Source organism: Ricinus communis, chromosome 8, assembly GCF_019578655.1.
Source record: "Ricinus communis isolate WT05 ecotype wild-type chromosome 8, ASM1957865v1, whole genome shotgun sequence".
Classification (NCBI taxonomy): domain Eukaryota; kingdom Viridiplantae; phylum Streptophyta; class Magnoliopsida; order Malpighiales; family Euphorbiaceae; genus Ricinus; species Ricinus communis.
Genome location: NC_063263.1, coordinates 7,726,056 through 7,753,927, shown reverse-complemented (window position 1 = coordinate 7,753,927; position 27,872 = coordinate 7,726,056). Strand labels below are relative to the sequence as shown.

The following is a 27,872-nucleotide window of genomic DNA, read 5'->3' as shown; positions in this document are numbered from 1 at the left end:
AAAAAATTGATGCTAATCCTATTTTAAAAAATAACATATTAATTGTAATTAGTATTATATTAAATAATAAATTAATTCTCTAATTAGATAATAATTGTAATTCTAGAAAATAATATCTTAAATTATATTTTTAATATTATATTTAATAATAAATTAATTTTTAAGTATATAATAAATATTTAATTTAAAAAATAATAATATCAGTTATATTAATAGTATGAATTTATATAACACTAAAATTAATTAATAAATATTTTTAAAATAATTTTATATTATTATACTAATAAAATTAAATTAACTTGTTTTTAAAAAGTAGAACAAGTTATATATATTTTCTAGAAAGTAATAACAAGTTAAAAAAGTTAGTTTGGTATTATTTTTAAAAATACTATTAACTAATATTAAATATTAAATTTTTTGTTAAATTATATATAACAATTTAATCTTATAATCAAAATAATAATAACGACCGTGTAATATATGGATAACTAATTAGTTAAACTAAATTTATAAATTAATTTTTTGTTAACATGTAAAGTGCAAACATCATTAAAATACTAAATTTGATTTAAATATTTTAGCTTGTGATTAAATTCTATAAATCTTTTTATATTCACGAGGATATATAACTAGCTTTTTGACCATCGAATATGACGTGTAATTTATGCATTAAATTTGGTTGGTTAATAACATTAAGGGTTGGCCAGCTTAAACCATCTCATCTGTAACAACTGTATCTGACAGAAGTTGAACTACTGCCATCTTTCTGTTAAATTGTTATGACATAAAAAGACCATCTTTCTATTTTTCTCTCATTTTCTAATGCTCTCTTTTCTTGTCAACCCTGAAACCAGAGATTAAAGACTGATTCCACTCAGCAAAATCAATTAATTAAGCTTTATTTTCTGTATTATAGTTGATCATAGTTTAAAATTATTTGGTATCACGTGATACTGCTATTATTTTTAATAAAAATAAAATTATTAATTTTTTTTAAAAAGATTATATAATTGATGAAATAAAATATAAATATTGTTAAATTTTACGTTTATATTTTACCAGTATCATATCACACTGAATCAATTACCTTTTAAATTATTGAGAAATTTAAATGTTTGCATTAGTAAAACTATTTAGAAGAGAATTTGAATCATAAAAAAGAAAAAAACAAACTTTTTTTTCTTTTAATTTATGGGAAGCTCAATGAATCGGGGGCTATACAACTAGAGTAGACATCCTTTTACACTCATAATAATAAAAATAAAAACTCACCTACCTAGTGAGGATGTGAGAATTTAAGCTCAGATACAATAAAAATAAAAACTCATATAGTGAGAAAATGAGAACTTAAATTCAAAAACCCTATTTCTCAAGAGCAAACATTCCTACCACTTAACTTAAATCTCAAGATTTTAATTTTATCATATATATACACACACAAATATAAACATATAAAACTCCATGGCCCAGCTCATAAATTGGTGGTGCCATATATAATAAGTGTTACAGTATGGAAATGTTGTTTCCACCCCAGAAGCAATTGATAGATGGGAGATTTCTTTCACACATATGTGTCTGAATTATTTATTGATACAGTCAGTGTCGTACATTTTCCTCTTACATTAATTGATAAACACTTGCTCCTGCAATGATCTGTAAACTTCACATGAAATATGAGAGAGAGAAAAGAATGCATCATAATAGGTTAAAGTTCAGCAGAAACAATTTCATTAAATACATGTGGTAAATGCTCAAACAAGCAACACACAGTGTAGAATCATGTTATTATAAGTAATTAGTTTTTGTATTATAAACAGAAGAGAATTGGTTCATTTTCTTAACTTACCACATAAATATGATTATTTCTTTTTGTTTTTTTTGTTAACAGCTGGACAGGTGCAACTGTCTGAACATCAGAGGCATCAATGAAAGGGGTTTGGGGGTCGGCCTGAAAGTCTTGAATGTGAAAGTTAATGCAGTTTATCAGACATTGTTTCCAGGGGTAAAGGAAAATGGGTCTGGCTGGGACGGGACTTTAATATTAGGTACTCTATTTATCTTCTTTTTTTTTTTTTCTTTTCTTTTTTTTTTTTTTGCAATTTTTCACTCCTTCAGGATTTATGTATTTGGACTGCTCTAATTAATGGAAAAAAGAAGCTAACTATATAAACCAAGATTAAGATTAATAATTTTACCAACATTCCATTTTAATCTCTAATTACTAAAACAGTCTTTCCTTTTCTTTCCCCCCATTTTCTATCATTGCCTGAGAATTGATTGATTGCTCCTGTTTGATATATAAGGCAACTACCGATGCCATCAAAGTTTAAATAGGAAATGAAGTCTCTTATCAATTCTTTACTATCAAAATCATTGTCCTTCAATTGACTGGATTCCTAATTACCATTTAAAAAGAGAAGCTAAAACTTATTATATGCACCAAATGATTCAAAATTAAGATAATTAGAAGATAAGAAATTCAATAATTATGTATAATGTAAATTCAAGATTATCAATAAACTAGAACTATAAATAGATATGGGTAATTTAGGTGGATGTATCCCTTTGCATTTATTTTATTTATGCCTTTGATGCAAAATTGCTATTACCATTCTGAAAATTTTTTGGTTATCGATCCCATCATCATCTTTAGTATATAACCCAGAATATTAATTTGCAATTGTACTATACTCAGAAAGCACATTTACTTCTAGAATTAATAAGGTGAAGGTGAAAAAGAGAGAAGGGCCTGTTGTTGGTTGGTTTGATTTTCTTTTATAAATAGAAAGTTTTTGTATCACAAGTATTTATAAGGGGAAAGCTACCCTCATCACAAGCACTGATTAGACTTGACCCAATCAGCTAAAGAACTAGAATCCTGCAAAACCTGACCATATCTAGATTTGATTGACCACTCATGTATGTTTACACCAGGTGAGTAATTAAATTAAGATTTACCCATTGCAGAAGACCACTTGTATAGTTAACATTATTCAGAAATCCATTAATCATGTTCAGATGTTCTGATTTCCAACTGTTTATACTTGATAGAATTATGATAATGTGACACCTTATTATTGGAGGAGGAACCATAGCATTCCCAATGTTTAGGGTGAAGTGACATTTATTATATTCTAATAACAAAAATTTAACTAAAAAGAATGACATTTATCTTTTACAGTTTACAGTGATCCGGTCCGAGACAGCAAGCAATCATATATACATACCAAAAATCAAATACATATGAAGATGGTTGCTAGCAGAATTCTCATGAGATACTATTTGTGTACTCGTATGCATCCATTTCAATATTTTCTTTCTTTGTTCGTAATAATTCTTTCGAATACTTGTGCAAACTTGTTAAGTTTTTCCGCTCTACCATGACAACTTGTTAAACAAGCAAAACCTTGATGTTTCATGAAAGTGTAGGGTGTAATTCGAACTAGCCGTTGTATTTAGAAAATTTTGTAACACAAAAAAAACAAGAGAGAATTAATAGGAACTTAATTACTTAGAGCAAAGTAGCTATAGTTGCCACTGGCCCAGTTTTGAGGAACATTAGTGTTTCAATTTTAGCAACTGTCTAATGATCAATTAGAGAACATCTCTCTCGTACCCTATTTCCTCACAAATTTCTCTAAACCCTTAGGTATTGGATGTTATGTATGGCCTACAATTGATTCATGCATATATATATGTGTGCTTAAAATGGTCCCTTGATTTACATAACTCTCTATTTAAATGCTTCCTACTCCTATCAATTATATGTTAACTATATTTGTATCTTTCACATTATGCTAACTATAATCTGTCATCATCTAGTTTTACAATGAATAATTTCTCTAACTTGTGCTGCCACTGAATTCCTTGACATGTTTTTACAATTAATGGTGAGAAGCAAAATTTGTTAGGTTTATTTTATTCATTATTCATCAAAATAGCATTTCCAAGCTAATCAGTCTAATGGTAGATTAGTGGATACGATTTAAATAAAGTCTCCAATTCGAAAAGAATAGTTTTTTTTTTGTTTTCCTTTTTGAACAAATAATCATTAAATATACCTTTTATTAATTAACATTAATATTACCACATATAATTAGTTCTTACATTTTAATTTTTAAAATTATACTTTTATAGAAAAGTTTAATAAGGATATTTTTATAATGATAAAAGTTAACGACATTAACTAAAAAAATCTACATTTATAATCCATAACCGGCATATAATTTAAAGTGAACTCTTTTTTAGTATGGGGAGAAAGTAGTTAATTAATTTTATTGAAAGGAAAGCTGAGTGATGAGATGGACTGTGAAAGGAGCTAGTAATTGACTGGATGGATGGACATGATGAGATCAAATCCAACGGCCGATTATCATCCAACTGTGGCATTCATAACCACCATTAATGTCTCCTCCGTCCAGCTATAGTTTCAGTCATCTTTTATTATGAGTGAGAGAAGAGCTGCATTCTTTGTCGCTTGTAACTTTTCTTGCTTTCTCGTAATTAATGATATAAATGCAAATTGTTTATAGACCATTCTTTTTCTCTTAATTATTGAAATGGTCTTTCTAATAAATTTTCTTGTATACTCTGTACAGAGAGTGCATAAATATATATATATAAGAGTGTAAAATACACAAAACAAGGCCAACCAGGAAGAGCCACATAGAGGTTGAAAGAAGCAGCAGCTTCTTCTGTGACTGAGAGTCTTTTAGTTGGCTTTGTCTCTCTCTGTCTTCAATGGCTTCTTTTGGGGCAGTCAAGAAAAACCTCTCTCTCTACTTGCTTTTGCTGCTTTACACTCTCTCTTCTTCTCAAGGTTCTTCCCTATATCTTTAACCATCTATAAACCTAGAGAGATGCATCTTTCTTTTTTCTTGAGTTTAACTTGTTCATTCTTCTTCACTTTGCTCCTCAGTTGTCTCTTTATTCCTTATTTCATACAGACATACATATATATATTATGCATACATATTCTTTGATCAAGATAATCACTTGATAGTCTGCAAATGAAAATGAGCTCCAACCTTCATTCTTTTATTTACTTCTAGTTGCTTATATTATTCTCTTCACTTTGACTTGAAATTTCTGGTGATTAGTATTATATATGATTATTTATCATTGATGAAGAAGCTTAGTTGAAAACCTTCCTTCATCTTACTGTAATATGAGAAGAAGAAAAAGACTGTCATTTTTATTTTTCAAGACTGCCTGTGCATAAACTATCCATGGATCCATGATAAAGTTCTCCTTGTTGTTCTTCTTCTTCTTCTTCTTCTCCTTCATTGTATTATATATGTATTCATGGCATTTCTTCTTCTTCGAATTATGTGTCAATGGCATTTCTTCTCTTTCTCTTTTTATTCTTTGACATACAATATGATGATTTTTCAATATAATTTACACATATAAATCAGGACGGGGCAGTTGGTTGTTAGGGCATTTATTTTTGTCATTAATTTCTATATTTAACTATAGCTGTGGGAAGCAATTGCTAGCTAGCTAGCTAGTTCACCAAAAATTCTCTTACAAAATTACAATTTCTAATTTTAAGAAAAAGAGAGCTGCATTTTGAGGAAGACACGTGTATAGGTTTTTTCATTTGATGCTTTTTCCTGAAATATTTTTATTTGAAGTAGAATTATCTGTAGCTAGAAAAGTAGAAAAGGTGATATTGATCATTAATTGTTAGGGAACAATGCAGCCGGTGAGCCATATTCCTATCCATCTCATTACCCGTTCATCAAGAAGGCCAGCTCATTCTCATCATCATCATCATCATACTCATCAAGTGGCGGAGACAGTGCCTATGACTATATAGTAGTAGGAGGTGGTACAGCTGGGTGCCCTTTGGCTGCTACATTGTCCCAGAATTTTAGTGTTTTATTGCTTGAAAGAGGGGGTGTGCCTTTCACCAATTCAAATGTCTCATTCTTAAACAACTTCCATATTACTTTGGCTGATACTTCTGCAACTTCTGCCTCTCAATACTTCATTTCCACTGATGGAGTCCTCAATGCTAGGGCTAGGGTTTTGGGTGGTGGTACTAGCATTAATGCTGGCTTCTACACTAGAGCAAGCACAAGGTATGATATATTTATAAAACTATGTATTAATATGTCTCTAAGTTGTTTAATATTTGTTACCATGTTCACTGGGTCAAGAAATCTTGATTTAATAAAAGAAACTATTTAAGCAACATTTCTTTTCTTTCCTTTTTATACCAATATTCACTGAAGTTGGAACAACAAGAAAATGGGAGGCTTTCTGTTGTGGGGTCAGAAAGGTAAACCTAACAATGGCGAACAGTAGTTGCCAGCCGAAGGTGTTTTAATGCCATGTGAAGTTAGTTGTAGTTGGAGAGAGGAAGCAGAAAGGAATTATAGCTATGATCGTTTATTTGGTAATGGTGTGTGCATGCCTTTTGAGAGGAATTTTGTTACCTGGATTTTGTGGTTGAAAAGTGATCAAGACAAATTTTACAATTTCCTAATTAAGCAATTGGAGACCTTTCTATTTGTGGAAAATTCTTTGTCTAGTTAAGCTGTGTTTGTTATTTATAAATTTTAAGGTTAGTTTTCCTTCGTGAGTTATAAATGAGGATTGATTAAGTTAAAATATGTATTTATCGTCTGACTAACACGTGGGTTCCGAATTTTTAAATATGTACGGGTAATTTAGAGGGGACGTACGAATTTAATTTGCATAAGTCATGAAATGAAGTCAAAACACATGCATCAAGTAATTAATAAATATTAGTGGGTATTGGGATGTTTTTGATAGGAAAATATATGGTTATAAAAATTATAGTTTTCATTGAATTGCATGATAATGATATGATGATAGGCATTTGAAACAGATAAAACTATATAGATTATGATCGGCTTCATAAATTAATCAAATGTGAAGGCCCATCAAGATTCCTGATCATGTAAAAATAAGGTGAATTCAATGTTTAAAAATGTAGCCAAAATACAGTGGTCACAGTTTCTTGGTTGGGACACACATTTATTAGGGTTTTGAATGTAATGACGGTGACCATATGATATTCATGACGACATTGTCTTAGTTTTGTACTTTATTGAATTCATTTATGGCTTCTCCTGCTATCTTATTGATTTGATTCATGTTTCTGTTATTAGAATTATTGAAGTTGTTTTCCTCAAATTAAATGCTAATCTTATAGGGGAAAACAACTTGTTATTGCTCATTCATACTAACGTATATATTATCTATAGAAACATGAATATTTAAGAAGCTAACTTGAATTTGTTTGGTTAAATTTAGAAACTAAACAAATAGTTGTTTAAAGGCTGAGGTGAGCATATTTTCTTATTAATTAATTGATTTACTAGTCATATAATATAAGGCAATTATGTGTTTGATTGCAGGTTTATAAAGAAAGTAGGATGGGATGAGAAGTTGGTGAATGAGTCATACCCTTGGGTTGAGAAACAAATTGTTCACAAGCCTAAGGTTGCTCCATGGCAGGTTACGTTTCGGGACAGTCTACTGGATGTTGGGGTGTCACCTTATAATGGATTCACTTATGATCATATCTATGGAACTAAGTTCGGTGGCACCATCTTTGACCGGTTCGGCCGCCGACACACCGCCGCAGAACTGCTTGCTTCTGGGAACCCTCGGTTGCTCACTGTCTTGGTACATGCCACAGTCCAAAGAGTTCTATTTGATACATCAAGTATGTCACAGACAGTTTTTAATTATGAAATTCATATGAACGTGTTAATGTGATTTTGGACTGACCAACATGAATGTTGCCATTAATGATTTCATAATGGCTAATACAGGGAAGCATCCAAAGGCAGTAGGTGTCGTCTTCAAAGATGAAAATGGTAACCAACATCAAGCATTTCTTGCAAATAATCCAAGGAGTGAAATTATATTGTCAAGTGGCGCCATTGGGACACCTCAAATGCTGCTGCTGAGTGGCATTGGCCCAAAAGATGAACTTAAAAAGATGGGAATTCCAGTAGTGCTTGACAATGAATTTGTTGGGAAAGGCATGGCTGATAATCCCATGAACACTATTTTCGTGCCGTCTAAAAAACCTGTTAGGCAGTCACTAATACAAACTGTGGGGATTACCAAGTTCGGTGTGTATATTGAATCTAGCAGTGGATTTGGACAGTCCAAAGATAGCATTCATTGTCACCATGGAATGATGTCTGCAGAGGTAAGCATTTCAGTTGAAGTCCTGAAAATGAAATCTTGATTATGTGAATTGTATTCGGTGAACCCAACTGTTGGTTAGGCACTAACAGATCTTGATACCTGCATAATACAATGAACTATTGCATTTTTATTGTAAAAACAGATAGGTCAACTGTCTACCATTCCTCCAAAGAAAAGGACCCTGGAAGCAATTCAAGCCTACATTAAAAGAAAGAAGGACCTACCACATGAGGCATTCAAGGGAGGCTTCATTCTTGAAAAGCTTGCCAGCCCAATTTCAACTGGACAGCTAAGCTTGATCAACACAAATGTTGATGACAACCCTTCTGTCACTTTCAACTACTTCAAACATCCGGAAGATCTCCGAAGCTGCGTTAATGGGGTTCGAATGGCCACAAAGATTGTACAATCAGAACACTTCACAAACTTCACACAATGTGATAAGCAGACTATGGAGAAGATCCTCAACATTAGTGTTGTTGCTAATGTTAACCTTATACCTAAGCATCCTAATGACACCAAGTCCATAGAGCAGTTTTGCCAAGACACTGTGATCTCAATTTGGCACTATCATGGTGGGTGTCATGTTGGCAAGGTTGTGAGTCCTGACCACAAGGTTCTTGGTGTTGATCGGCTTCGGATCGTCGATGGATCGACCTTTGATGAATCCCCTGGCACTAATCCTCAAGCCACTGTCTTGATGATGGGCAGGTAGGCTAATGAAAGCCTCATTATTTTCTTTCTAAGTAAAGCTATTGACTTAAATTTTCCAATTAATATTGAAGTGATTTTATTGTTGTTATATGCAGGTATATGGGACTGAAGATTTTGAGAGATAGACTAGGAAAGGAAGCTGGTGCTTGAGGACCAAACACAAACAACCAGAAGATTGAGAATGTTAGTCAAGTAGTGGAAAATGTAATCTAGCAAAATATGTATTCTTAGCTATCAGCTTTGATATGTAGAAAATGTCTTGTTTTAGGAAATTAATATTTAAGCTTTTAATATTTTCAGCTTAATTTTCATCTGTTCAATCCCATAACTAAAACTAAGAAATGAAACTAACAGTTTGTCTCTCTTTCTGTTCTGATAAGGAAAACGTGACAATCTTACTTCAACCAGTCAGACTCTTAAATCAGATTATTCCTAGGACTGGAGCAGTCATACATTCACATTTTGCCATAAATGTATATAGTTACATATGAAATTTCCCATTTCTCAATACCTTTATATGCAATTAGTCCATTTTCATTAACAAGATTATGTACTCTCAAAGTAGTTGAAAATGTAATTAAGGGGTGGAGATTAGTTGCAAAACACTATGGAACTTTCTGGTAACCACAACATTAAGTGAGCTAATACTCTGTCACATCATTGCATTATTTCTGGTAGCTGTTAGCATTTGGACAAGAAGCATTAATTTTTCCTCATGTAGAAGGCCTCTATCTTTTTACTCTGTATTAAGAATGGGGGACCATCTGGTATTCTGGTTATTCAATATTTATCTAAAGGTGGTTGAAAAGATTAATGGCTAGGAGGTCAGGAATCAAAGAAAAATGCATCTTTTATTACTAGAAACACTGGATCCAGACGTATATAGGCATGCTACACTGTTATCTATTTTATATAATACAAGGGTTAGTAATCTTTAACTTCATGCAATAGATGTGAGCTAATAGCAATAATCATAACACAGCTACAGGGCAGCAAACAAGGAAAAGATGTTTTTATTTTTGTTACAGACATCTGTGAGCTTTGTCTTGTCCTTTAAGACAAAAGACAGATGCTGTTTGCTGTTTTAGGTTTTTAAAGGAATGCAACGAAAAAATGGTTTTATCTTAAGCTCAGTTTCCAACCAACCTAACGCAAATCCATTCTCATTTGACCTCTAATTGATGCATCCTTCCCTGTCTCAATGAGTACCGAGTTTGGTATGCAGAGTTATTTCATTGGCTGTTCTTTATTTCAAACAGTGACTACCTGTATTAATTTTGAGAACACTGCTTTTTTGGACAGTGGACACCTGTTGTCAATAATATTGTAGGAGGAAACAGACTTAGTTTATACAAATTGCTAGAGCCTTTCAATAATTGAGGGATCAACTGATGTCTTCTTGACTGAGAAAGAAAATTATGGGCATTCTGCTACTGCTGGTAGAATTAGGCAAGAGTTAGGTTTGAAAAGAATTATGAAGGGAAGCCAAGAAAGTGCACTACATAATATTGTAATGAGAAATGAATGAGATTACTATGCCAAGAAAGGTTATGGGCTCAAGGTTTTCTTCTGCTTTCTGATATTGTTGGTGTTTAAAAGACTATTGGATCTAACTAACTAGCAAGACAGGAACTCAGCTCCAATACGTAGTAGTACTGGTAAAGTAGACTTCTTTCTGGCAGACAAGATTCTTTGCAGTAGACTACAATGCACCCACCTGATATTGGCAATGTTCTTATGCTTACGTGCCATATTTTCATGAGTTGCACCGGCAATTCACGTGTTTGTAAAATGTAGTTGAACTTGTTTTGGTTTTCAAGCTTCAGATTCATAAATTCGCTTATATAAAAGGCAATTTTTTTCACAAAAGGATTCTTTAATATCAAACAAAAATGTTAACAAATTCATAAATGAGTGGACTATGAATAACTGAGGATTGTTTGGATTAAAAAACAGACCTCTTCTGAAACCAAGATAGACAATCAGGCCATGTAATATACTGTTTGTGCTAATGGTGTTTACAGATCAAATCCGTCAGCTCCAGGCTCAACTTCATTGCTGGTTGGTTTCTAGCATCAATGAAACCCGAACTTGAAAACTCTGTTGAAATCTTCCTGAGCTGTTGGCAAGAGGCATGTGACTTCATCTTACGTTGATCTGCACAAATTGGAGATTTACTACTTGGCAAAATTTAACTGGTTCCTGGCCATAGCTTGAGTGAAAATCCATGTTCACTCATGCTTCCTCCAGACAAACTTCTTAATCTCTGCCAGAACTGTCTTCTCTTTCCTGTACTCAAAGGCCCTGAACTAGAGTACCTCCTGAAAGACCCAAACTCCTGCCCCTCAAGTCCCGTGGATGTAGTGAACAAATCAGATTTTGATAATGGAAGTGGGAGATGGGATTGTGAAACTTCTATAATTTCACCTGGAACTCTAATTTTCTTGCTATCTACATCAGTCTGAAGATTCTCATTACTGCGACTTCTTGATGGCTGCACTTCTGTTTCATCAAACTCATTACAGACAAGCTTCAAAGCCTGAACTACTTCACCCATGAAAGGACGGTGAGATACTTCTGGTTGCACACACATTGATGCAATTGCTGCTACCTTGAATATGGTATCAAAGGAAACAGTAGACTTTATAGCTGGATCTATTACTGTTTCTAACCCCTCCTTGCTTGTGAGTAGAGGACGAGCATAACCAACAAGATTTTCTTGACCTGGTGGTTGGGAAAGGTCTAGAGGTTTTCGTCCCGTTAAAAGTTCAAGGAGGACTACACCATAGCTGTAAACATCACTCTTCACAAGAAGATGTCCTGTCATTGCATACTCAGGAGCCAGATAACTAGGAACAAGAAATTAGTCAAATAAGATATATTTTCAACAAGAAAATTCATTGACAGATTTCAATCTTATTCACTTAGTTTTCCTAATAGAAATCAGATGAAGAAGCATGAACATAGAATGTAAGAGATAGCATATACCCGAAAGTTCCCATAACATGCGTAGATATGTGCTTGTTTCCATCATCCATTGCTGCTCGAGCCAAGCCAAAATCAGAAACCTTAGGTGTAAAATCATGTTCTAGCAAGATGTTACTGGACTTGAAGTCTCGATGTATAACTCGAGGGCTTGAGTCTTCATGCAGATAGGCTAAACCTCGAGCTGCGCCAAGGGCAATCTTCATTCGGGCATCCCAATCTAGTGGATCAGTTACCTTGTCAACTCCTACAAGAAGTAAAAAAAGCACTATGAGAAAGCATTTGCTGAAGAAAAGAATGATGTGATAATTATCATACACTTTGGAAAATCATATAAAAATACGCAAAACTACAGATGCTTAAAAATTATGCCTACCATGTAAGTGAGACTCAAGACTTCCACTTGGAATAAGTTCATATATTAGGCTGCGAGTATTTGCCTCCGTGCATATACCAATCAACTTAACTAGGTTTCTATGATGTAGACGGCCAAGCATCTCAACTTCTGCCAAGAACTCACGACCACCATGCTGATCAGCTCTCTTCAAAACCTTCACAGCCACCTCCCTGCCATCATCTAACTTGCCATGGTAGACAAGTCCAAACCCACCTTCACCTAGGATCCTTGAAGAATCAAAGTTCTTAGTGGCCCTCTCTATGTCAATCAAGGAGAAAACTTTAACAGATCCTGTATATGTCATGGCACCAGAACTGAAGGACATTGATGCAGAACTAGGCATGCTCCCATAAGTAACAGGCACAGCAGTTCCTGCCAAGTGTAGATGTCAATATATACCTTAAATTAAATGGCGCATAAACTTAAAATTACTATAGAAAATAAAGGTTGATAGGTGATAGAAGAAAATTGCAAGTTAAAAATGAAAACATCATCAAACAGGTCAGGCCGCAATATTGAAGACATCGTATAGAAACTTTTCAAACATGACAAAGTAATGCAAAAAGTCTTAGCTGGAAATCAATTTGGAATCAGTAAGTCAGTCAAAATTATAGTACCTGATGGTTTTTCAGGGAGGGAAACTGAGGCTTTTATAACTGGCCAAGGTTGATGAATACAGTTTCCACATTTCAACAGCAAAAGCCAGAGAACTGCCATACATATAACCAAGGCAGTGACAGAGGAAAGAACTATTATAGCCACCATACCTCCAGCAAGCCCATCTTTTTTCCTCCTGGGCACATTGACTCCTAAAGGTTTGTTTGTTATTCCATTGTTGTCATGGTTGGAATATGGTTCATCATCTATAGTAGAAATGCTTAAAGGCGAAGGTGGAGAGGATGGAAGACCTGCACGTTGAAAAAGCATAAAAAATAAGAACTGAATGCATAGAGCATCAGAAGCAAGAAGGACCCAAATTTTACCTGGATAATGAACGTATAATACATCATAGGTACCAAAGAGGGAAGCCTTGATATGAACCTCTCTATTCCAGAACTTCCTGTAGATTGACATTGCAGAATTATCAGAAAATTTTACACCCCCTGGTACCAGATTGATGAGAACATTGCTTTTCTCTAGTTGCCGGCTAGCTGCATTTGCTCCCATTATGCGAACTTGGCTGTGGTTTAGTGCAACACTGGCTGCAATTTCTTCAGCCAACTCTGTAACCAAAGTGAAGAATGTGTATATTGCAACGCCAAGTCGGAGTTTAACTTGAATGGGAAATACACACCCACAAAATGTGCCAGGAGGTGTATAAGTTAGTGGTTCTGTGCATGTAATTGATGCACAATCTGCAAGACAGATCAAAATCATGAGATAAAAATATGCTTGATAGGCAAAAAAAAAAGAAAAAAAAAATATGCCAAATGGATGTGAAGCTACAAGATTCAAGTATATATTTACCTCCACTAGGAGGTGGGGGTGGTAGAGACATAATTTGTGATGGTTGCGGAGCCTTCATCTTCTTCAAGTAAGAGCCCAATGGAGACGTTGCAGGAGGATGAGTGTGCACTTGCAGACAGAAAACATGATCTCAGTGAAGTGCTGGTTAACGATGACCACAAAATAAAGTAATCAAATCCAAGGTTGAACCAGATTTAGAAGTAAGTCTTCTCGTACTACTAAAATGGCTCCAGTGATTAGCCGGCGATAATGCAGGTGCAATAGAACCCCAGCTCATTGATGAAGAAGAGGGAGAGCGTAATGTAGGAACTGAAGGAGCTACATATTTCATATAAAAAACGTTCAGAACTTTTTAATTGCTAAAATATAAAGAATGACAAAAAAAATTGATTAAGGATGTTTATGGTCAGTGGATCTTACTTACCTCTCTGAATGTAACTTGGCGAAGGATTTAACCGAGATGGTTCAAGAGGTCTGTGATGACTCCTTGCATGATAATGATTTCTGTGTATTGAGCTCGAAGGCGAAAATGCAGGACTTCCATGTGATGATGTAGAAGGTGGAAGTGCAATACTTGAAGGCCTAATAGCATTAGGTGGATGAGGGACTGCAATCAGAAAAACTGTTTAATCGCTCATAATTATCTACATGAAAAATTTCATCTACTAGTATTCCGTTACAAGTGGAAAACTATGCTAGATTTCTCTCTGACCTTTAGTTGGGAATTGATCTCCGGATGAGGAACTGTGGAATGCTCTGTTGGGTGGTAAAGTGCCTAGCCTTCCATGTCTGCTCCTGCCGAAGCCGGAAGGAGACTGTTTAGGGGAGATGGAAGTGTCTGTGGCAAAGAACATAAAGAGAAGTTGACGAACAGTCAATTAAAAAAGTATAGAACGAAGTAACTCTTAAGGTACAGATACACAGCATTTGGCTTATTTCTATCATCTATTTTTTTTATTATCATTCTATAGCTTCTTCTGTCAGCTTACAACAGAACATGGATAACACCATAGCCACTTCGACTTATGAATCCTTGGGGCCTCGACATGACTGTTCTATTGTAAAGTAACCAAGTTGCACTGATTTAGACTGCCAATTGCTTGGCAAGCAATGTCAAATAAAATATGAATGTACTGCGACCTTCCTATCAGTGCCTGACTTTAAGACACATAATGCAGCTTTGATGATACAAGTTCCATGACCAAGAAGTGGCAGAGAATGAATTAGCATTTGGCAATTCAATTGTTGTTATATTTACAACCATAATAAGCGGGAGTCGCTACCACTGGTTGCCCCTCTCCCCCTTATTTTTCAACAAAAAGAAAGAATAAACGACCATAATAAGCAAGAATGTTCAGAAACTAGTTAACAACCATAATAAGCAAGAATGTTCAGAAACTAGTTTCAAATTTCTCTTAATATATAATAGCCATATCATTTACAGTATGCATTGCTAATTAACTTTAAAATTAATTACTTTTGTGCATTATATGCAGGGTGTATGGTAGATCCACATTTTATTTAGATTTTTATTTTTTAATAAAATACAACAACAATGAGTGACTCTATAAATATATAACCAATATTTCTATAACGTTAATATAAATAAATAAATAAAATTCATAATGGTATAAGTTACTTGCAGAAATTGATGACTACTTAATAAAATAATTGACTGAGGGAATCTATAACCAGCTATAGGCATTAATCAATAGTACTTTAAGAGAAAACAAAAAATAAACAAAGATTAAGCTTAAAGACACTAGATTTATTAGAAATGACATGCTGGCATAATCTAAACACTAATTGCAATTCAACAATGCAGAGTTCTTGAAATTATTAAACACTAATTTCAAACTGCACTACCAACCCTTTTGAAAATGCATGTCTCATTCTGAAAAGTAAATTAGGTGTTGAGGATGTTTTTCCTTCCTGTTGATGGTAGAAACAACAAGTCTACATAATCCAGATTCTAAAATTCAGTCCAAGCTCAAAACTTGACCAAGATTTTCACATGTAGCATTTAACAGCCAAATGTAATGATCATGCATAATTCAAAGCAAAAACCAACTCAAAGCACTAAAACATTAAACCCTCATTACCTGCAGATCCAAGAACTGAAAAGGCAGACATGATCAGCAGCAAAAGAGCCACAAGCATCCCCATTTCACTGCTAAAGTACCAAAAGATTTTGAAGTCTCAAGATCTACCAAGCTCTGACCCAGCCATGAAAATAAGATGGAGATAATTGAAACAAAGTAATAAAAACTGGAATAACATTTTGAAGCAAAACAAGAGTATTACTTAAAGAAACAACAAAACAAATGAGACCACAAAAGAAAAAAAAAAAAAAAAGACCCACATATAGTACAAGAGAAGTAATGAGAAAAAAAAAAGACTGGATGGTAAAAGAACAAGAATAGATTAGGTGGCAAGAACCTCAAGAATTGTACTCCCTTCTGAAACTAACGACTGTAGCTTGCAGAAGTTAGGGAGGAATAATGGTAATATAATAGTTTTCTTTTTATTGTATATGCTTGAAAGGTCTACTACAATTGGTCAAGCAAAAAAGCTACAAAAAAAAAAAAAAAAAAAGAAGTTCACCTTAAAGAACTAAGTAGGTGACACTTTTTAGTAAGAAGTTTGGTGCAAAAAAGAAGGAGAGAGAGAGGATTGTTCCATAAACCATAACAATGATGTATAGGTGATATGATGGTTGAAATTTTGAAAAATTCCCTGAATTGTTTAATGTGGAATTTCTTGACTTCTTTTTCAGCTAATACTGGTAAAAAAGTTGATTTTCTTGAAGCAATATGGCCATGGTATCTTAAACTTTTTCTTTTTTCTTTTTTGATAAACACTTTAACTTATAATTCTAAGTCCATGATTACATTTCAAATGCTATTGTTTTCTACTTTGTTGTATAATAACTTAGATCTTTCTCTCTTTAAAGTATGTCTTTCTCTCAACTGTTTCATAATGGATCTTTTGTTTTGTACCAGGAGAGATTGAGCAATCAACTCTTGGTTATTGTTCTTCTATATATTCTGACTTCATTAATTATATTTAAGAACTAATGAGAGTCCCTGTAGCTCCTCAACTAAATCAAACAGATTGTCAAATTGAGAAGGAACAATAATTATATATGTAGATACCAATAATTCAGTGATAGGAGATTAATTAAGATTGCATTGAAGAACCAGCAATTTTAGTAATGGAGGAAATGAAAGCTAAAGGCGACAAAATATGAAGCAATGATGTCGATAAGATATTTGCAAATATTATCGCAAACCCAAATCAAGAATGGACATATATGCATTGGACCCACTTCGGACAGAGTTGGTAGTTATGTTGGAATGCAGTGTCGGATACCAGCCATGTAAAAATGTTCCTTTTTGAGTTTTAAACAATGAGAATGGTTGGTTGCTACGGCCTTCATCTTGGGGGACTTTATTAAATTGATGGCAAGTTTAAAAGTGTCGGTGAATCGGGTTTTCCTTGGCAACTGGCATTGAGCTGTTTGTTTAGGTAACTCATTGAAGACTCGCATTGTGTCAGGTCAACAAATTAACTTAAAATGATTTGCATAATAATAATAATAAACTCTTACCTTAAGTAATAACTAAACTTGGGATTACTCTTTCTCACCTCACCTGTTTTACATTTGGTTTTCCTTTCTATATGAAATTCAATTTTGAAAAAATAGAAAACAAACTGTATTTTCTTTAAGTGCAAAGTAAATTATGTACTTTAGATTCCAGAAATCAAAAATAACAAAATTTAAATTTAAATTCATAAAAATAAAATACTTAACATCAATATCAAATTAGCCCTACATTATAAGAATCCAAAGTCTCTCTCATAATATCTTTTATATATACTAATTTGATAAATCAATATGCCATCAATGCTAAATAGCTTTTTATTATTATTTATTTATAGATGGTGATATTTATTTATTTTAGAACTCCTATTAATCTGTTATTCTTTTTATATATAATTTCATTTTTTCAATTGTTCCATGGTATTAATATCTAATAATCCTTTTATTTTTTTCTCCTTCAATCTATTTTATAAGGAATATGATGGTTTTGGATTCTCTTTTTAGAGAGTGTTTGGTTCAGAAATTTGATGCAGTTGATAATTGTTTCTTACTTAACAGTTATATTAAAGCGTTTGGTAAAGACTTAAAAAAATAGCAGCAGATAGTTGATTTAGTTTCAATCAGCTCTTAATTGTATTAGCTTTATTTTAGAGTTTTTTCTTATTAGCTGATAGTTGATTGATTTTTTATTTATTTAGACATTATTATCCTTATTAAAATATATTAACAATAACTTATTTTAAATTGATATCATATAATTAAATTATATATTTTAAATTATTAATTATTAATTTAAAATTATTCTTAATAGTTAAATAATTATAATATTTAAAATTAGAAATTTTTATTAATAGAATTTAAACTTAAATTTCAACTTTTAAAATAATTTTTATAAATATTTTTAATGATAAATACAATTGAGCTAAAAGAAGATTACCTATAGATTTTTTAATTATTATAAGTTATTTTTATTAATTTGTACCATTGAATATAATATAATATAATATATTTAACGATAAATTATACTTTTAATAGTTATTTAACATACTAACAGTAACTAACTGCTAATAAAATTCTACCAAACAGTTTTATTTATCAGCAATTAGCTATCAACCAGCTACCAGCTCCATTCATCAGTTGAACCAAACAGTTCTTAGTCTTGAATTTAATTGGAATAAAAAAGAAAAACTAATTTTTCAATTATCCTTTATGTAAAATCCTTGTGAAACTATGCAAATTGATAAACCTCTTTTATTGAGTAATTAATTTTAATCTTCCATGATAATCACACACATGGACTTCCACCTCATCAATTTATTAAGATAAAAACTTTTATAAAATGCACATATTGTTTTTTTTTTTCTTTTTGTTTGGAGAAATAATAAAGGTGGTTTGGTTTTTACATCAAAAATTAAAATGCAGGCAGGCCCACCCTACTTCTCTTTCTTCTTCCTTTCAACTCTTTATTTCTCCATCTCTTTCTTTTGCTTTATTTCTTTCCTCACTCATTACTCTTATACTAAAGAAGCATAAACTTTTATTTTCTCTCTCTCTCTCTTAGGATGTATGAATTATCTTATAATGAATAAGTATAAAAATATATAAAAAGTTTTATAATATAAGTTTAGATTATATAAGCATAAACTTTTTTTTTCTTTCTCTCTCTTCAAGAACACAAAGACCGGCGATCCTCGACGTCATCCAGTGCTAGCAAAGGGGTAAAGCAGGTGTAAAACGACTTGAGATGAAGGTTTGATGGCGGGATGTAGCAAAACGTCGATGATCTGAGGAGGTGGATAGGCGGCGACGAGAGAATGCTGTCGGAGAGAGAAAATTGCTCAGGGTCCTAAGATGATATTGGCAACAATGAAATTTACTGATAGACCCCTAAGATAAACCCCCAGATATATTTGTATATATAATTTATAATTTAAAGGGAAAAATTAAACTTTTAGTTTATAATGCTCGGGTTCAAAAAATACTTATATTAATTAAAAAATCCTAATAATATTTATCAATAAATTTGGACTGAAATAGAGATGAAAATATATTAAAGAAAATATAATATTATTATTAAAATAAAATATATAATCCTAACAGGGTCCAAACATATTTATCTTTTAAAATATATATTTATTTATTTTTTAAATACAATCTAAAATAAAATAAAATATTAAATTAATATTATAAAAATAGAATAACACACACAATAGACTTATTAAAATAATTAGTTAATTTTGAACACAAATAAATATATTATTAATTTCATATGCTAGTTATATACTAAATATATACCTAATATAAATTTAATCTATAATAAACACATGCTTACATATTTTAAAATAAATTTTAAAATATAATTTCAGATATTTTATATATATTAAATATAATTTTTTTTATACATTAAACATATATACTAAAATATATGAAATAATTACCGAAAAATAGCTTTATCTATGCTTGTGGGTCGGCCAAGGGATATAAGGATGAACCGAGTTTTAGTAGAATTCCGCTTCTTTCTTGTATGTTACATTCGTGTCTCAGTGAAGATTGTTTTTTAGTTGCTCACTGTGCCTACTATTGATGGCTGGCACCCTGCATTGCTCATCCACAAAAAAAAAAAAAAAAAAGAAACAAATTCATTTTGCTATGTTGGAGTATTCTTTATGAGTAATTATAATTAAAAACACAAGACTTTGATGAGTTTTAAATATTTTAGTAGCATTTTTATTGGAAAAATAATAAATAATATTGTTAGGACATATATGTCAAACCCTAAAAATAATTTTCTTATATTGTTTCATGTATAATCCAACAACCAAAAGAAGAGTAAAATAATTTCCTTGGAAATTTAGTTCTGGAAAAAATATTTCTCTTTTTAGAAATAAATTACTTTCAGTGAAACAAATAGGATTTGTTTGCTTATAAAAAATTATGTCAGTTTTTTAAGAATTTTTTCAAATGAAACTAAAAAAATAAAACCTTGTGTTTATTTATACTACTTTTCTAAAATGAAAATGAGAAACAATTTTTTATGTTTTTAAAATTATACCTAAAGTTTTAAAAGAAAAATTTGAAGACAAGTTCAATATATTTTTTATTTTTTATTTATATAAAAAAAATCACTTGTTTTTAAATACAAACAAATAGTTTTTATTTTATTTATTTCAATTTTATTTTTTATATTTTAAAATATTACTTAAATTAAATCTTTTATAAATCTTTTATAAAAATGCAAAGTTTTCATTTTTTTTTAAAAACTAGAAAATAAAAATAGAAAAAATTCTTTATTAATAAACAGACACATAGAACCTAAGTTTGATTCCTATTTGAAATAAAGATGTGAAGTTTCATGAAAGGGAGATGCTAGGTAAATTAAGAAACCGCATGGTCAATTTGCCTTTAAACTCTTGCGTAATGATTAAATATAACCAATTTAAATATTTTTAATAAATAATTTATTAAATTTATATTAATAGTCAAATACATTCAATATAAAAAAATTTAGTAAATAACCTCATAAATTTATGTCTAAGGTTAAATATATCCAATTTAAACTTTTTTAAAAAATCAAATAACATTAGACTTTTAGGTTGTAATTGAAATATAAAGATTAAAAATAATATATTTCATTAATTTACTGATATAATATCTAGTGACATGTTATACAATAGCGTACTTGGCAAAATCTAAAATTTGGATTTAATTGACTTAAAAATAATAAGTATTAAATAAGTCAAATTTAAATTTTTTAATCATTAAATAACTCAAATTTCAACTCTCAAAGGATTGAAGAAGTCAAATCTTAATTTTCTTAATAAATAGGTCTATAACTTATCTTTTTTAAATTTTAAAATTTTTATTAAAAACGCTATTGTATAATGCATCACTAGATATTGTACTATTAAATTAATTAAATAAAAATATTTTAAATTGGATGTAAGGAATTATTTACTAAAAAATTTAAATTAGATATATTTTTTTATTGAATATAAATTTAAAAAACTATTTACTAAATTTAAATTAAATATATTTAACGCAACCACATAATTTAGGGGAAAAGTGACCTTTGCCGGGGTAATTTGTCCAGTTGGTACCAATACTTGGCACTATATATCAATTTGATACCAAGACTTTAATTTGAATCGATTTGGTGACAAACGTACATAAGACTATTTCAATTTAGTCCCAACGGTCAAATTCCGACAAACGGTGGTGACGTGGCATGCTGAGTAGGAATATTTCGGGTGTTTTTCCTACTCAACGTGTGCCACGTCAATTAATGATGCTGACTCACCAAATCTCCAAATTAAACCACAATTCCCCTAATTTCTCCTAATTAAGCCCTAATTCTATTTCCCTCTCTTATATTCCCCTCTCTTCTCCTATTCGCTTCTCTTATTCCCCGTAACTCCCGTAACTCCTGTTACCCCCACTGTCACAGTATTCTCGCATTCAAAAATCTCTCCTTCTTCGAGTAACTAAAAATGTGTCCTATGTCTAGTTCGTTCTCGATTCTCCACCTGCTTAGCTTCGTCAGAAGCCTTAACAAAGTGTGACAGTTTAGCTTCGGTTAAAGTATTGGTAAGTTCTATTTTGTTCTTTTGTTCTGTATGTTAGTTGCAAAGGATGTTCTTCTGTTATTCTGAATTTTCTATCAATTTTTGTTTTCTTCTGTTCTGAATGTATGATGAATCTTTGGTTTTGTGGTTATAGGCTTAGAGTTGTAACTGAATTAGCATAGTTGACCTGACTAAATTCAAGCTTAGACAAACTTGGATTGTTGGTTGTAGAGTTGAAGTTGGTACGGTTCTATTTTGTAGCTGAAGAAGGATGTATACTTTGTGGTTGAAGTTGGTCATATCTGTCTCCTTATTAAAAATTGGCCATTTTGTCTTCCTCGAATCAATATCACTTTCATCAAATGAGGAGCATGACATAAGCTCATCACTTGGTGCATAAACAGTCTCTTCTGAACCCTCGCCACTAATTATTTCTTCATTAACCCTTATTTTATCCCTTTCTAACTCCATATCAATAAATTTTTCAAATAAATCATCATCATCTTCATCATGCAAGTCATAATCAGAATCAATAAATTCAGGGTCCTCTTCATCAGTCTCACTTTCAAACTCCTCACTATCATCATCCCTAATTTGAAGATAGGCATGTTGTTTAGTACTTTTAGGCAGTTTAAAGATGCAGTGAAGAACTACTCAATAAGGAGCAGGAATCAAGTAATTTTTGGTCCAAATACAAAAATAAAATGTAAAGCAAAGTGTAAAAAGGGATGTGGATTTTTTATTTGGGCTTACTTGAAGACAGATGATAAGAACACTGTGCAAATTAAGTTTGCAAAGTTTGATTACAGTTGCACTAAAAAGCACTATAACAGACATGTTAATGTACATTTACTTTAGCTTATGCATGTGCAAAATGTAACTCCTTCACTGTCAAGCCAAACTGAGTTTGACATACCTGGTCATCTAGTAGATCTAGATGATTTTAATCTTCATTGGACAAGTTTGTCCCAAACTGTTGCAAGAACACAAAGACCTCATTAAAATACAAGAAGCATCAATGAGTTGCTAAGTGATATTCCAACTCAATCAAGTGGCCTGAATGAAGACTCCTAGCAGAGTAATATGAACACAGTTAAGAAGAAGGACAAGGGAAAAACAGTGAAGAACAAGGGCAACAAGCCATTTCTGCCTCCTAGATCTGCATCTCTTTCCACAGCATCAAAGAAAGCTTATGGATCTAATCGTACTCCAAATGAAAGTTTGGGAAAGGGGAAAGATAAGATGCAAGCAACAACTCAGAAGGCTAAGAGGAAAGGAAATGTTGAGACTGCAACCTCAAACAAGAAGAAGCCTTGGATGCCTGCAGGTCTTGGAGACAACAACAAGCCTTAGCAAGGCATTATGATTGTTTAATATATTAGGAATTTGTTTATGTGTAGGAACTTTTGTTTTTTTGCTTTTAGGACTAAAGATGCTTTTGTGGTCCTCTAGGACAGATTTCACATGCTTGTTTATTGTGCTCAATGTCAATACTGTTTTTTTATCAAGACCAGAAAATCATTTAATTATTTTGTCATGTTCTTGTGTTCCACACTTAATACAAGTTGCTATTTTGTAATTACTTAAAGTGCACTACTTAATACTTTTGTAACACCACCACTTCAGCATTTGTAATTTAAGAATTATTTACATATATAAATAGAAATAAATATTTCTTTTATTGATTTAATAGCAGGTTCTACAATAAGAAATCAACTACTACAACTGTGAAAGAGGTGCTTAAATTACAAACTACCAACACTAACAACACCTCTCTTATACGCAAACAGTTAACAAAAGGTACTACAACACTAACAAAAGGTGCTACAATACCAACACTAATAATTCAGTCGGTATATACAAACAGCTTTTTGCTAACTCCATAAGACAGATTTTTGCTAACTCCTCTGTCGTTGTCTCCAGTTGAGGCTTTTAGTTTAATGAAAGTATACACTTGTTCAATTTGTACCTCTTCTAAGCTAGTGTCATCACTACTTAGCATTCTCACTTCCTCAGATGATTCAATATTATCAGCATGCACAACATTCTCAGCTGGTTCTAAATGATCTTGTTGCATATTTACCTTATCCCTAGCATAAATATGAATCACTCTTGACTCATCAACACTTAAAGACATCTCAATATTATCACTGTCATTATCTAAATTTCTCAAACCATCTGTGTCACTTTTCTTTGGATGTTTCCATAACATAGAAAATGATGCAGGTACCAGACCTAATTCTCTGGCCATTACATCTATCTCTAATCTTGACATCATATCAGCAGAATAAAAATCTATGCTCCTAATATCTCTAATTTTTGTCCTACTCCTAGCATCTACCCCAAAACAATGCCATTCTACATTGAAGTACTCTGTATAAGGCACTGCATATAGTAAAATGGAAAAAATAAATCAATGCCATTCTATATATTACAGTTACTCAATGCAAATACTAAGCTATATCATACAATGAAAATCAATAAGGAAAAGGGTTTCAAAACACCAAACACCACAACAAAACATAGAACAGAAGATCATCCTTTGCAAGTTACCAAGAACCAAGCACAACCATCAACATGCAACATACAGAGCACAAGAACAAAATGCAAGTTACCATTATTTTAACTGAAGCTAAACTAAAATACAAAATGCAAGTTATATGACTTACAGTACACGGGTTGCCTTTCGCTTTCTTCTCTTCGCCTCCATTCAGGAGACATTGTGCAATGCGATCAACAATGAAAAATGTAAAACGCACTCTGCAATGTGAAACAATCGACAACGAACTAAGAAGAATGAGAGATTTTTGAATGCGAGAATGCTGTGACAGTGGGGGTAACAGGAGTTACGGGGAAGAGGAGCGGGGAAGAAGAGAGGGGAATAGAAGAGAGGGAAATAGAATTAGGGTTTATTAGGGGAAATTAGAGGAATTGGAGATTAATTGGGGATTTGGTGAGTCAGCATCATTAATTGACGTGGCACACGCTAAGCGGGCAAAACACTCGGAATATTCCTACTCAGCATGCCACGTCACTACCGTTTGTCGAAATTTGACCGTTAGGGCTAAATTGAAATAGTCTTATATACGTTTGTCACTAAATTAATTCAAATTAAAATTTTGATATCAAATTGATATATAGTGCCAAGGATTGGTACCAGCCGGGCAAATTACCCGACCTTTGCCAAATAATAATCAATATTGGTAGGAGGAGGACCATGAAATTGAAAATGAGAATCTTCAAAAATTAATGATTTTTGACAGACCCAACTGACAAGATTCTGTGAACAAGTGAGAACCTGTAGAATATATCATATATATATTCGGTAGGCCCGACTTCCCATTCTTTGGTGGGCCTCGTACCTATTCCATTCCAGCTCCTAAACGCTAACAGATAGCCCATTCACATTTGCCATGGGTGGGGCCATAGATCTTCACCACTGGGCTTTTTTATATTTTGTTTCCTCACTCTTCCCCGTTTTCTCCGACCCTATTGCGGGATGATTTCCTCGGTCCCATTTTGATATAATTAAATATACTTTTTATTAATTAACACGTGGATCACCGCTCATAATTAATAGATGAATTCGATGAAAAATTATTAAATATTTTATTAGAGTAAAATAAGATAATAAGTAATTTGACGAGTCTATAAATATTTAGTTATAAATTTTAATAATATTAACCAAAAGTAACTAATTTTCTTAATATATGTGTAAAGTAAAAATAGATTATTAAAATGAGATGGAGAATTTTGAGAATTTAAAATTTATTAATTTTCTTAAAAATTTTAGAGTAGGATTCTTTTTACATATGTGGTTTTATATTTTCTTTTTGTTTCAGTATGCGCATGTAAGAGATCTATTTTATGGCTTTTGATTTTATGTGTTAGTTAATTGGTTAATAGTATTGTTATTTGGATTGTAAACTAGTTTACCTTTTTTAAATTATCTAGTTGCACGAAAATTAATTAAATATTTTATTAATAGATTGTATATATTATATTTATAAATTAATTTTATATTTATATTTTATGACTATATTTATTAATATTTTATATAATAAAATTTATTTTTATTCAAATTATTATAATTATTAATATAACCTAAATAGTTAATAGAGTGTGTGTGTTTAATATTTTTTATTGATGTTAATTTGTGAATCAAATATAAATATTATCCTAATATAAAAGTAAAAATTCTGGCAATAAAGCCAATCGATTTTGATGCACAATTATAGTTTTAGTCAGTTCTAACTAATTTTTTTAAAGTAAAAAAGATAATTAAAATAAATTAATTTTATGAATTGGAGTTGCATTCAATAATTCAGATTTCAACTGAGAAAAAACTGATATTGAATTGGTCTCTTACTTTTGAGCTGGTTTCAGTATATTTTGACCAGTCCGATTCTATTTATTTAACTTATAAATTCATGTTATGAATATTGAAAACTAATATAACTGATGTTATAATCTAAAAGACGTAAAAAGAAATAAAAATTCATACATAAATTTTAAATTCACCATTAATAAAAAATAAAATAAAAAAATTTGAAATATATAAGCATAAAAAAAATAAAAAGTTGATGCGGTTTAAGCAAAATTTAAAAGACTTTAATACTTTTTAAGTAAAATAATTTTTTTGCTTTATTCTTTAAAGCTGTTTGTAGGTATAGATTATAAAATATTATAAATTTATATAATGATTAGAATTTTTTCACCAATGAGTAAATAAAAAATAAAAAAAATTGTTGAAAAAACTAAAAGGTATAAATAGATTAAATGAGTAAAATCAAGAATGAACAAAAGAATAATTAAAGTGCATAAAAGAAAAAAGAGCACAAAATTCATTAATGTAACTCAAACTAGTTAAATATATATATATATATATATATATATATATATATCAAAAATACTATAAGAAATATAATTAATTAATTAAAATAATAACAAAAGAAAATACATGTAAAATTAAATTTAAATAATTGTTATTATTACAATTATAGATTAAAAAGAAAAGAATAATTTCTTATAAATTAGTATCTATAGAAATGTAACAAATATCAATTTTTTTAGTAATCTTACATGGCAAGTTATGGTTAAACCATTATCTTTGTCTCAGCTTAATATGTACTAATTGTTTACAAAATAAATTTAATAAAATATTAATATTTAATATTTATCCATTATATTTTAGAAATAATATCATATTATATTTTTTTAATTTTTCTTCTTAATTTTTTTAATATTTTAAGATTTTATTAGTGTAATAATATAAAAATTATTCTAAAAATATTTATTAATTAATTATAATATTATATAAATTAATACTACCAATATGATTGATATTATTATTTTTTAAAATTAAAAGTTATTATATATTTAAAAATTAATTTATTAATAAATATAATATTTAAAATATTATTTTATAAAATTAAAATTATTATCCAATTAGATAATTTTTCTTAGTTAATATAATATTAAAATATGATCAATATGTTACTTTTTAGAATAATCAGTATTTAATTAGAAATTAATTTATTATTAATATATGTTATTTTTTAGAATTAAAATCAGTAGTTAATTAGGAATGTAATTTATTATTCAATAAATTAATAGAAAAAAACCACAAAGTTACACATAAATTTGAATCTCATGTGTTAAAAATAAATACATATATCAAAATAAAAATAAGTACATATATTAAATAAAAATCATATGTATGAAAAAAACAACATATTCAACAATTAATATATATATTAGATTTCTTCAACTCAAGCTAATCAAAAGGAAAACTATGCACCAGCAGTTTGAGTGATTGAATGTAAGAGATAAAGGGTTCAGATTCTGGGACTTCCTTGTATATTAAAAAAGATTATCTATCTCACTTTTAAGCTGTATTTTTTAGATTCTGGCACTAGTTAATGCAAAGTGTCAAACTCATTTATCA

At 30.9% G+C, this 27,872-nt stretch overlaps 2 protein-coding genes across 5 annotated transcripts; one reads left to right on the top strand and one right to left on the bottom strand.

Annotated features, from left to right (window-relative positions):
• The first annotated feature begins 4,607 nt into the window (after positions 1-4,607).
• LOC8266961 (protein HOTHEAD) lies at positions 4,608-9,215 on the top strand. 2 transcript variants are annotated; one of them, XM_002527358.4, is made up of 6 exons: positions 4,608-4,819; positions 5,693-6,086; positions 7,392-7,702; positions 7,812-8,197; positions 8,339-8,907; positions 9,006-9,215. In XM_002527358.4, exons 1-6 carry the CDS (start codon positions 4,741-4,743, stop codon positions 9,058-9,060), a joined length of 1,794 nt encoding a protein of 597 aa, XP_002527404.2. In that variant the 5' UTR covers positions 4,608-4,740; the 3' UTR covers positions 9,061-9,215. The 2 variants fall into 2 exon arrangements, with proteins under 2 accessions (XP_002527404.2, XP_015579817.2); XM_015724331.3 differs by having other exon boundaries at positions 4,610-4,819; positions 5,705-6,086.
• A 1,577-nt stretch (positions 9,216-10,792) lies between these two features.
• LOC8266960 (receptor-like serine/threonine-protein kinase ALE2) lies at positions 10,793-16,793 on the bottom strand. 3 transcript variants are annotated; one of them, XM_015724343.3, is made up of 11 exons: positions 16,364-16,793; positions 15,862-15,975; positions 14,472-14,597; positions 14,184-14,366; positions 13,949-14,077; positions 13,760-13,867; positions 13,276-13,647; positions 12,910-13,200; positions 12,272-12,664; positions 11,899-12,142; positions 10,793-11,759 (listed from the first exon to the last, which is right to left on the bottom strand). In XM_015724343.3, the coding sequence occupies exons 2-11, from the start codon at positions 15,923-15,925 to the stop codon at positions 11,102-11,104; spliced, it is 2,568 nt and encodes an 855-aa protein (XP_015579829.2). In that variant the 5' UTR covers positions 15,926-15,975; positions 16,364-16,793; the 3' UTR covers positions 10,793-11,101. The 3 variants fall into 3 exon arrangements, with proteins under 3 accessions (XP_015579829.2, XP_015579828.2, XP_002527403.2); XM_015724342.3 differs by lacking the exon at positions 16,364-16,793 and adding an exon at positions 16,199-16,346; XM_002527357.4 differs by lacking the exon at positions 16,364-16,793 and adding an exon at positions 16,199-16,346 and having other exon boundaries at positions 13,976-14,077.
• Between the last annotated feature and the right edge of the window lie 11,079 nt (positions 16,794-27,872).

Coding starts and splice junctions, on each gene's coding strand:
- LOC8266961 (XM_002527358.4), top strand. CDS start 4,741: ATGGCTTCTTTTGGGGCAGTCAAGAAAAACCTCTCTCTCTACTTGCTT. Junction 7,703..7,811: donor AGTTCTATTTGATACATCAA/GTATGTCACAGA, acceptor TGGCTAATACAG/GGAAGCATCCAAAGGCAGTA. Junction 8,908..9,005: donor ACTGTCTTGATGATGGGCAG/GTAGGCTAATGA, acceptor TGTTATATGCAG/GTATATGGGACTGAAGATTT.
- LOC8266960 (XM_015724343.3), bottom strand. CDS start 15,925: ATGGGGATGCTTGTGGCTCTTTTGCTGCTGATCATGTCTGCCTTTTCA. Junction 13,648..13,759: donor ACCCCCACCTCCTAGTGGAG/GTAAATATATAC, acceptor TCTGTCTTGCAG/ATTGTGCATCAATTACATGC. Junction 12,143..12,271: donor TCTTGAGTCTCACTTACATG/GTAGGCATAATT, acceptor TACTTCTTGTAG/GAGTTGACAAGGTAACTGAT.